Source organism: Eucyclogobius newberryi, unplaced genomic scaffold (genome assembly GCF_026437365.1).
Source record: "Eucyclogobius newberryi isolate DKJ021-1_F unplaced genomic scaffold, fEucNew1.0.hap1 SCAF_4, whole genome shotgun sequence".
Lineage (NCBI taxonomy): Eukaryota > Metazoa > Chordata > Actinopteri > Gobiiformes > Gobiidae > Eucyclogobius > Eucyclogobius newberryi.
Window position 1 is genome coordinate 1,966,481 of NW_027316056.1, and position 12,012 is coordinate 1,978,492.

The window sequence follows — 12,012 nt, forward strand, 5'->3', positions numbered from 1 at the left end:
AAGCTAGTGGTGAGCGATTCATTATTTATCATGAGTTTTATTTACATGAGTGATTCATGATTTTACTCGGCGCAAAACAAAGTCTTGATGAAATGGCAATAACAGTTTGGTCATGGGCTGACCGGCTGACCCACTGACCGTATAATGTTCAGCCAAATCCATTCTAGCCAGGATATATGTGCCCAGCCAGAACAACTGTTTTGTGATACAGTTGTGATTACTACATGACAAAAAAAGTTTAAATACAGTGTCTAATATTTCCTACTTCATGATACTATAACACATCGCACCATTGTCATAACTCCTATATAACTGTTACACTTTTATTTTACTCATTAAGCCCTCCCTCACTTTTGATTACTGTGCATGTGCTTGAAATGTGATTTTTGCTTTTATTCTTTGGTAACTTTGGGCAGATGACAGGAGGCCTCCAGACACACCTCCTCCTGTACCTCCTCCTGCCCCCTCTCTGGACAGAGAAACAAGTGTCCACACAGCTATCTGCTGCTACCCTGAAGTTACAACAACATGTTTGAAGTAAAGGTTTGTTTTTACACTATTAATACATGTTCATACTCTTAGATCACACATGTATTCAAACAGCAGCTAAGTGCTTGTTTAGCAAAAGAAATTGCTTCTTGTCTTGCATAAATACAAAGTAGTCACGGTTTTATTAGTTTAATTATGGTCCCATTTTTTTGTGTGTATTTTAGTCTACTGAAGTAATCGAAAAATGATAATATTCATCATTGCTTTTTGCATGAATCTTTTTGCTATAATCAGCAGTTGTACAAACGATGATTACGACAACTTATAGTAGTACAAGCAGCTTAATCATGGCTTGAGTTGTCCCCAACAACGGTTAAAACTGGAAGGCCAGTTGATAAAAGTGTGGTTACCAGCAATCAAACACCACATCTATTTTGTAGGATCCTCCTCCAAATCAGGACCTGATCTGTCATGGACCAAGATGTCCACAAACACGATGACCAAGAATTACAAAGTATGTTCATCCTGTGAAAGACCCTAAAGACCTGAGCCAGTGGTTTCAGACAGGTTTGTAATACTGTTGCACTGGGCTGATCGTTGCGGTGTTCGGGGGAACTATTAAGTGTGGGCGCGTCCCGGACCCTAATTAGCAACGCACGCGTCCCCCCGGGGCATAAGTTGAAGCCGGCGAAAGTAGTTTGAAGTTGTGGGAGACAGGAGCGCCTCGTATCCACATGTGAACGCTGAAGCCGGGGAGATCGCTGGCTTTATTTGAACCGTTTTAAGCTGTGGACGCCATTGTGATTGATAATGTGCTGCGGGCGTCGCCGCTTGTGCCGCTTCGTTTGTTGGTTTAAGACTGTTTGTTAAAGGGGCGGGTTCAGCTTACTTATCTCACTTGTGTTTTTGGTGTGGGTGTAAATATGAATGAAAGAACTCAAGTGCTATATTTTGGTGTGATGTATTTACAGTGGGTTATTGTGCAGTATAAATATCGATACATCTAAGTGAATACTAAGTCAAAGTAATATTGCTTGATTGCTGCAATTATTAATTGGAGCTTGTATTTTGTAATAGTATTTTGTATTTGTATTCGACAGTTGTTAAATATGGTCTGGTGTTTAATGCTGCTAATGTGATGTATTATTTTGATGTGTTGTGTAAAATATTTGTTGATTGCTTTATAGTGGTTCTAGTTGACTTTTATGCTAGTTTTTGTAACACTGTTAATTATTCACACTGGTGTTTTGTCTGTTTGAAGGTTTTTACCTGACTTCTGATGCCAATGGATCTGAACATTAAAGAGTGAAATGTCTCTAAAGGCTACGGCTGAGTAAATTCAGCATTACATTTCAAATTGTGGGTGGACCTCTTCAAGTGTGGGGGCCAGCGCACAAAGCAGTAATACACTTGACAAATACACAACTGTGACACAGAACCTTACTCGTCATTTATATGATGATGTTTTTACTTACACAGAGACTGTGACATTGAACAAGAGTGAAAACTACTTTTGAGAACTCTTGTAAGAGAGAAGAGAGGGTCGGCTCGGATCAGACCAGTGTTGGTCGCTTTGCACCCAAAGGCCTGGTCCATCTATTTTTGGGGATGCTGTACAGGTGAAAATATATATATTTGTGATCATCTGTTATAAGTATATTACAGTACATAAAGTAATAAGTATATTTACAGTACGTAAAGTACTATATATATCTTTTCCATTCACTGGTCTTGTGTGGTTATGTAGCAACTATGTTTTACATTTGGAATATTCTGGATGCAAACTGGATGGGGCTCAGGCACCTTAAAAAGGAAAGGCATTTTTTTTCAAATATAAATTACATCAACTAAACTCCACTCCATACACACTTGTGAGTTTAAACCAGGACGCTTTCTCCTCCGTTGTGCTTTATTTGCTCCAGGCTCTGGGTGCCACATATTCATTAATTAAATATGCAAATTAAACGAATCATTGAGACAATAAAATATCCATCCATTTTCTGCCGCTTTATCCGGGGCCGGGTCGCGGGGGCAGCAGTCTGAGCAGGGACTCCCAGACTTCCCTCTCCCCAGACACTTCCTCCAACTCCTCCGGGGGGATCCCGAGGCGTTCCAAGGCCAGCCGAGAGACATAGTCCCTCCAGTGTGTCCTGGGTCTTCCCCGGGGCCTCTTCCCGGTGCGACATGCCTGAAACACCTCCCGAGGGAGGTGCCCAGGAGGCATCCGGAACAGATGCCCGAGCCACCTTAGCTGGCTCCTCTCGACGTGGAGGAGCAGCGGCTCTACTCCGAGCTCCCCCCATGTGGCCGAGCTCCTCACCTTATCTCTAAGGGAGCGCCCAGCCACACGGCGGAGGAAACTCATTTCGACCGCTTATATACGCGATCTTGTTCTTTCGGTCACTACCCAAAACTCATGACCATAGGTGAGGGTAGGAACGTAGACCGACCGGTAAATAGAGAGCTTTGCCTTTTGGCTCAGCTCCCTCTTCACCACAACAGTCCGATGCAGCGACTGCATCACTGCAGCCGTGAACAAGACCCCGAGATATTTGAACTCCTCCACTTGGGGCAAGGACTCCCCACCCACCTGGAGAGGGCAAGCCACCTTTTTCCGGTCGAGAACCATGGCCTCAGATTTGGAGGTGCTGATTCTCATCCCAGCCGCTTCACACTCGGCTGCAAACCGTCCCAGTCCCAGTGTCCCTGGCTCTTTCCCTGCATGTATGGGCCTGGCCTAACACAGGCTCCACACACTCATAGAAACGGGTTTAAATTAACTGAGTTTATGTTCTGTGAAGAGTTGTATTGTCAAAATACACGCACCTGATTGGGCTTCATGTGTCAGTGTTCTTCCTACGTATCTCCGGTACTAGAAGCTTTGGGTCTATCTATGCTGGCACATTATCTCTGTCCCTTGCTCCTTTTGTCATCTCTTTGGTAAGGCTCCTCGTGCCATTTATAAGTCACACACTTTCATGCCCTCTCATCTCATGTTGTATATTTGGCTACATTATTAACTAGGGAGTTGGACGTAAATAACACAGCGTTTTCTCCTTTACGAGGATGTGCAACATAACTCTGTACCTTAGACCGGAGTCCGGCCCAGTCCGGCCCAACGACAGAGGGGGAAATATGGGGCCAAGACTTCGATCAAGAATCTAAACTGTTCAATACCAGTTCAGAGTCAGATTTACAAATGCGAATGAACCCAAAAGAGCCCTTTAAACATAGTTTATAGTTTATATGTTATAACAGCATTCTTTACACAAACAAAACACATATTTTATTTAAGGTCAAAATGTATTCCAGTTGAACCTACTTCAAGCCAAAATAAATAGAAGTTTATGGTCTTACCTTTACATTTTGATAAGCCGTAAATAAAGGTTCAAGAACAAAGAAGTGGAACAGTCCATGGGCTCAGAAGCGCCCGCTGCCGTGAGTCTGGCGTATTGTTTGCCCTACCGAGTGAGAACGTTTACTACTGTTTTATAATGAATATGCAAGACTGAAACACATTTCAGAAATACATTTCTTACATCATCCAGAATATGGAAGTACAGAGCATATCGTCAGAGTTTTATTTGTTATACAGGACACATTGGGGGGGCCGTGGGCCCGGGACTTGGGCCTTCAGTGAGGTCCTACACAGTCCCACCCGAATTAAATCCATCGCTTATTATCATCATTATGATGCCATGGCTCTAGTCACCTTGAAATTGACATTTCTATTCAGAGAAATGCAGGGGAAGAGTACAATACAGTACAGTTCAACTAAGCCCCGTTTCCCGCCCCGTTGCCCGCGCCGTTGCCCGCCCCGTTGCCCGCCCCGTTGCCCGCCCCGTTGCCCGCCCCGTTGCCCGCGCCGTTGCCCGCCCCGTCGCCCGCCCCGTCGCCCGCGCCGTTGCACGCCCCTTTGCACGCCCCGTTGCCCGCCCCGTTGACCGCCCCTTTGCACGCCCCGTTGCCCGCCCCGTTGCCCGCCCCGTTACCCGCCCCGTTACCCGCCCCGTTGCCCGCGCCGTTGCACGCCCCTTTGCCCGCCCCGTTGCCCGCCCCGTTGCCCGCCCCGTTGCCCGCGTTGTTCGTTGAGCTGTAGATCCACTCGTCCCCAAAAGTTTTCCAAAGCACTATTGCTTGTAAGTGCCCAGCCGTACTTTGGAGTCTCGTTGACCAAATCGATCACTTGCAAATAGGCATTTCCAGCAGTACAGTTTGCAGTGCTTCTCGGAGCCCGTGAGCCATTGAGAGCGCTCGTAGTTGGAACTTTGAAAGTTCGTCTTGAGAAAGGCGTTATAGTTATATTCTCGACCAAATCGATATCTTTTCCTCCTTCCACGTTGTGGGTTGAAAAAACAGCTTAGTAGTACACGGATTAATTTGTCTGTCAAATTCAGTTTCCTGGTTCTGAGGTTCTGCATAGGCCCGCCCATAGGACCTGCCTCTCAATATTGGTGATCCAATCAAAAGACGTGCACGTGCTACACCTGCTAGAAGGCGTACAAGAGCCAACTCTGAAGCTGATTGGTTGACGCATCATTTCCATTCACTTTAAGCTACAAGCACCCGCCCTGTTGAGTCTGAAGGTCAGAGGGCAGATTTCAGATCCCTGGCGACACATGATGGCTGAATATGATTGGATAAAAGATCTAACATAAAGACCAGCCTCCAAATCTCAACCTGGGGCAGAAGCAGTGCAACCAAGAGGAAAGCCATGAAATGAAGAGTATAACTCTTACTTTGGGGAATCATTTAATACATATTTGTGGGAAAATATATATATTTTTAAATTATATTCTGATTATGTTTAGGCTAGCAGAGAAGGCCTTACTGGCCCTGACGGCCCACCGACGACAGGACGCATACAGCACAGTTTGTGAGAAATGATACTGTGCACCGAGCGGCAGAGCAAGGTGCTGCCTCACGTCGCCCCTCTTCCCTGTATTGGAGCAGGGGTCATGGGGCATGCCAAAATTCTGATATTCTTAATTGAAAAATATAGTTCCATATTGAATTCAAAGGGAACGAGGTTTATAATACATACCAGAATATACCAGAATACAAATATTAACATTAATTATGCCTCTCCTGACTCCCCTGAATGCAAGTCTTGTTTAATATTAAGCACCTGAAAGAAGGCTATAACATCTGTATTGTCTTTAAACCTTTGTACAGTTGAGTTTGAATGAAGAAAGTCACCTGTGCGCGGAGGGCCAGCTGTTTGATCAGGCGCAGGGGCTGAGGGCCAGTGTGCTGGGTCCCTGTGAGGATGATCGGGCCGGAGTGAAGCAGCAGGAGGCGGGGCAGGGTATGGAGGTCCTCACAGCAGGGGGGCTCACCAAGAAGATATGCAGCCATGTCCTCTGCCACAAGCTGCAGGGAGTCGGGCCTCAGGGTCCTCCAGAGCAGGGCCCGCAGCAGCAGTGACAGCTCTGTGTAGGGCTCCAAGGGGACCGGACCTGTGACACAGGAGGGTACACCCAGATACTCCTGCCAACGCTCCGGAACTGAGCTGAGGGACCACAGCAGGCTCCTGAGAGCAGGGAACTGTTCCAGGGCCTGCAGCTGTGGAAGCACATCCTGATAAACAGAGTCAGACGATATGTCAATACAACAAAAATGTGTTAAATGGGACATATTATGCAAAATCAACTTGAATTCTTTGCCTGCCATGGACAAAAATAGCCGTCTTAAGGACTTAATTATATGACATGATGCAGGGCACCATGTTCACTCAATACAGAACAATTCACCTGCAGAAAAAGCAATAACTTGGGCTGCAGTAGGACCAAGGGCTGGGGAAGCCCTGCCTGTGTGACATCATGGTGTTTATGCTGTGCTGCACACATGAGCTTACACGAGATCTTTTCGCTTTCTTTCCAAATGGATCTCAGGCAAAACTGAACGTTCCTGTTTAGCAAGCTTTGGAACAGAAATATATATTCTAAATAAGGAAAAGGATGTGACAGATCCGAATTTGGGGAAGAGGAGTGGGACGTCCAAACTCCAGCACACACATGAAAGTGGACAGTTATTCTCCTGTGGCCTAAAGAAGTACTAGTAAGTAAAAATAGTTTATTTCATGCATGTAGTGCTGCATATAATCTGTGCATCATAAAAGAAAACATTCAGATGGTCCCATGTCGTCTGTAATGGTGCTTTTGTTCAAAGATGTAAAGATGTCTGTCATCTTTGCCCTGCTCTTTTTACCATGTAAAACTTTTATTATAATCCTAACGACTTTATTTAATTGCAGTGGCACGTGTTTTTTCATCCAAATTAAAAACAAGGCCAAACAAAACTGTATAAAAGTGCGTTTTTCTAATGAAAACAATTTCATTATTATTACTATTTACTATTACTGTTACTATTATTACTATTTTTTTTTTTTAATGTCCAACAAAAAAATGGAAAGGATCAATCTACTATAGTAATATTTTGTTTTTACTTTTATAATTTTATATTACTTTTTATACAATACTTTTTTTTCAATGAAAAACTAAGTTTTCTGTGGGGCTGTGAAGACTGGGTAAGGGCTATCTAAAGCTGGCAGACAAAGGGCAAATACCTTTGTTACAACAGTGTTTCCTTATTATTAGTGTATTCTAACTCGTAGTTTGATTAGTTCCTGCATATTTCAACAATCCTGTTTTGTCCTGCAACTAAGGCTCAGCCAAAACTTAAGATTTACTGCTCTAAAATGTTACATTACCAGTGTTTCTATTATTAAGCCATTTAAGATCAATATTGCAATTTACAATGAACACAATCTAATATTATTGTTTTATGTGCTAAATGTATTAGTTGAGGTTTCATTATCAGACATTAGAAAGTGCAGAAATATTACCTTTTTCACATTTTTATCAGCTCTTTTTGTAGCAACGATATACTGATTATTGAAATTTTGCATATCTTCAAAACAGCATTCAACAACATTATTGACTACTTGCTATATTTCCCACCTCTGCAGAGATCCACTGTGGCAGCACAGGAGAGGACTCAGGACAGGACTGAGGACAGGACTCAGGACAGGACTCAGGACAGGACTCAGGACAGGACTCAGGACAGGTCCCTGTGTGGTCAGTAATCAGGGGCCCTTGAAGAAAAGCCTGTTCCTCAGCCTGGGAGCAGAGCTGCCTGTGCCGGAGCAGGGTCACACACAGCAGCACCCTAAGGACCTGTGCATGGCTCTTGAACAGACAGGGCCTGTAGTGCAGTAGCACATGTGACAGTGTCTGGTGGCAGAGGTGTTCCACTGCCCCTGGCGCTGGACAGTGAGACGCCAGCACTCCAGCTTGCCCTGAAATGCTCTGCTTCACCACGCACACAAACTGCTCCAGGCTGAAGTAGTAGGCTGGGGACAGCACTGCCACCTGCTGGAGAGCTCTGTAAATGACAGCAGTGAGGGCAAAGAGAGGCTGGGAGGACATCAGCACCTCAGAGCACTCACACAGAGCACCCTCAACCTGATCCAGCTCCCTCTGCAGTTCCTCAGTCTCCTTGTGGAAGACAGTCAACTCTCCTGCAAAACCTGGCTCTTCCAACAGGGGCCTCTCACACGCCACGATGTAGTCCATCAAAGAGGCCTGGAAAAGAGCAGCGCTGTTTTAACTAATGTACATATTCATATTTCAGTATGGCTTTATGTCATGCATTATGCACTGAATATATCATATTTTGGGTCTTGACAAAGCGAGTGTCATGCGTCCATAAACAAGAAACAGCTGATGCTAACATGCTTTGCTAGCTTTGTTTTGTCTAGACTAGAAGGACTGGAATTTTCCATGGGAAAATGTTGATAAAATGATCTGTCCTGAATTCTGGTGCCTTTTTAGATGCATTATTGATACAAAATAGATTAACTAAACAACCTCCAAAATAATTGATATTCTCATAAATATCTTCTCTTGCTTTGAACCATGATGGGATTTGCCAGTGGACCAATCTTTCAAATACTTTAAATATTGTACATGTCTTCTGGACTCATTTTTTGGAAAAACAAAATATTTCAACTCTCATCCAAGAGTAATTATCAATTATCAAGTCTGGGAACTCAGGTTTTATACCCTACTCTGTGTAGGCCCTGCCCACCTGGCAAGACCTCCTGATGAAAGGAGGTTTTGGTTTCACTTGAGACAGTTCTTCTGTTTCCTAACAGTCCTGCAATGGTCTATCTACATCTTCTTGTAAACTGACTTTTGTACCCTCCTCCCTGAGTACCTGATTAGCATCAAAATGGCCTGGGCCAGGATTTCAAAACATTATTATATACAACCGGAAGGTTGAATCTGAAACCTCCGTTTTGGTTTAAAGAATTCTCTTTTTTAACAAACATTGCCTCTTTCAAACCATCTTTTCTCCCTGCCTAGAATCTTCACCTCACTGTTTTCAATTGAGTGGGTTGTGGCTTTAAGATGAAGATGCACGGCGCTCTGGGGTCCTGAATTTGTGAGACTCGATTTGCAGATTGAGAGTGACTCTTGAATGAGAGTCCAGGAGGGTTTCATTGTAGAAAAAGATTCAGTTGTAGTCATCTGGAGGTGATGACTACAACTGAATTCTACAAAGTCCAGATGATACAACAGAATTTTTCTACAATGGAACCCTCCTGGACGAATGAGGAATTAGTCAATATTGTACATGGTTTCATTGTTAGACCCTGGGTTTCTCTTCTCCGAGACTCTCCCCTTGTGTCACATGTGCCTTTACTTGTTACTTCAGTACTGCAGAAACAGAGCATTGTTATTTTTCAGGATGCCTTGACATATGTTTTTTTAAGTTATCACAATGTGTGTTAATACAATACAAGAGGATCCAAGACAGGCTGTCTAGTCCCTAGTACGCACACAAGAATCAAATCTGAAGGCCATTTAGATGGGGATAGGCCTATAGGCTGTAGCTCAGTTTGGGGCAGCAGTAGCTCAGTGGTAGAGTGCTCATTTTCTGATCTTAAGTTCGGCAGTTCGAATCCCACTTTCGACATAAACATACTTGGTAGAGCAGTCAGATCCACTGACCCACTTTGATGCCAGTGTCTGTGCACACTAGCGTGTGAATGTATGAATGGTCCGTGATGTCCAGGACATTGAGTGCCTTGAAGGTAGAAAAGTGCTGTACAAATGTGACCGTTTGACAATTTTTCCACAATGGGCCCCGCTAGTTCTGGTTGCCATAAAAGTACAGATATTTGCTCCTCATTCCTTTAATTCTCTGTGGAGTTACAGATGGATGCATGTTAAGACTTTTACGTACCAATCAGTTGGACTCGGAAAACACGTTACCTTTTGTGGCTAGGTGTTTTTTATTTTTTTATTTAGTTAATTTTATTGTAATTCTGTTTCTGTAATTTCTTTGTGATTTTAATGCATTTTTCCTGTTGTGTGAAGCACTTTGAATTGCCTTGTGTATGAAATGTGCTCTACAAATAAACTTGCCTTGCCTAAATATGTCACCAGAGGTGGTTCTGTTCAATGTATTGATGAAGATTGTTGGGAGTACGCAGAGAGGGCCTACTCAAACATATGGACAAACTCCATAACCCCCCCCAGAAAGACCTTTGATTGTCCAGGACTCAACCCCAGGACAGTCTCACCTCATTGGAGCCCAGTCGCTCTGTGAGGCGGCGCTTGCTTTGCTCCAGCTGCTGGTGCTTGCTCAGGACAGGGTTGCACTCTGGAGGCAGAAGCTGAGTCTGCATGAAGCTCTCCACCTCCTGTGTGCTGAGGGACAGGTCCACTACATGGAGCAGGCGCAGGAGAGGCACTGGCATCTCTACAAACAGTAAGGTCCAGTTTAACTTTCCAAAAGGAGAATGATTACATCCTAGAAGTGAAGCAAATGGTCTGATCAATGGCCTGTCGATGGCCTCAGGAGCCCTACAAGCCAAAAAGGCCTGATAGGCCTCCTTCTTCAGCCCTTACTTTCCGGTGTCCACCACGGGGTTCGGGGGTTGCCACCACGACAGGTACTCTACACTACAACACGTGGCGGCTAAGCTGAGGGGCTATAAGCAAGCCCACCCCAGCCCGCCGCCTCTCCCCGCGGGCATCACCAGAGAAGTGGAGTGTCCAGCCCCTCTGAGATGTGAGATGGGCTCCAGAGCCCATCTCACATGGTCTTACATAGTCGGAACCGCTCAACCTCCCGCACAAGCTCAGGCTCTTTCCCCCCAGCGAGGTGATGTTTGTTCTGGTTCATATTTGAAAATTCCTCCCACCTAGTAACTTTATTGATTGTTTGAGTATATATTTTTGGACTTATTTTGACCTCCAAAAAAATATAATTTACATTTCTGGAGAACGTTTTTTGTGAACAGTAATGATTTTAATGTGCAGCATAAGGGTTATTTTTACTCAGTCATCAGGAGGTACAAGAAAATAGAACTGACTTTACGAACAGTTTAGAACAGCTGTTTAGAATAGCTTCTGTTTAGAACAGCTGCACACAGTTCTAAACATAAAACGTCAGTCCTAAAAGTAGTCAGAATTTGCAGAATCCTTGCTAGAATCCATCCTTGAGCATTCACTGCTCTTACCCGTGGTCAGCATGTACACAGGAAGGGTCGTGGAGAAGGTCAGACAGAAGCTGGTTTGAGATTGTAAAGACCCCAGGCTGGACAGTATGGAGAGGAGGCGTGGACAGGGCGGACTTCTCTCTGCGGCCCTCACCAGGACTCGGGCCCCTGGGCAGAGAAAAAACCCTGGTTCAGCCTGAACTGCATCCACCTCTTTGAAATCTCTGTGTGTACCTGTGATTGTGGCCTGCTCCAACTTGTCCAGGAAGTCTGGGTCATAAGCGTAAAGCTCCAAATCAAAGTCCTTCAGAGCCATCCTGATCTCTCCTACAGAGAATGCAAAGGCTAGTTTAGGCAAGTTTTTAGAGCACAAAATTGTTTCTAGCCTACATTTATACATTATCAGACAGCTTCAGACAGTTGCAGAGTTTAGCTGCATAGAACTGAAATAGTGATTCCCCAAGTTTAGTCCGGCTTCTAGGCACCAGCAGGATGCCGGTCCCTGAGGTCCTCAGAGTCCGTGATGGTTCATATGGAACTATATATCCAACATATCCAAGATGTATTTTGATGTTAGGCCATGGAGAGACTTGTACACAAGCAGAGCTGCTTTAAAGTCTCTTCTCTGAGCCACAGGGGGCAGTGCAGAGACCTGAGAACAGGACTAATGTGATGGTACTTCCTGGTTCTGGTCAGGACCCGAGCAGCAGCTGTTTTACAGCTCATTTGGAGAGGCCAGTGAGCAGGCCGTTACACTATACTTTTGATTTTGTCAATGTCTTTTAGATGGTAAAAAGCTGCTGATGTTATTGATTTTAACGTGGCTGTTGAAGTTCAAGTCTGAGTCCGTTATTACCCCCAGATTTCTAACTCGGTTTGTAGGTTTTAAGATAAGATAAGATAAACCTTTAATATCCACACAAGGGGAAATTTCGTTGTTACAACGCAGTAGAACAGGAGGAAAGGACAGATTATAGGAAGTTTCAAAAAACACACTCTTAATAGAACTC

The 12,012-nt window shown here is 44.4% G+C and overlaps 1 protein-coding gene across 1 annotated transcript in view; it reads right to left on the reverse strand.

Moving 5' to 3' along the window:
* dnhd1 (dynein heavy chain domain 1) overlaps positions 1-12,012 on the reverse strand; it is a 112,873-nt gene that overhangs the window by 39,168 nt on the left and 61,693 nt on the right. Inside the window, exons 25-29 of the mRNA XM_072462678.1 lie at positions 11,237-11,329; positions 11,024-11,170; positions 10,082-10,260; positions 7,452-8,096; positions 5,689-6,069 (exon numbers count right to left, since the gene is read on the reverse strand). Coding sequence (XP_072318779.1) covers positions 5,689-6,069; positions 7,452-8,096; positions 10,082-10,260; positions 11,024-11,170; positions 11,237-11,329 — 1,445 coding nt within the window. The remainder of the gene's footprint in view (positions 1-5,688; positions 6,070-7,451; positions 8,097-10,081; positions 10,261-11,023; positions 11,171-11,236; positions 11,330-12,012) is intronic.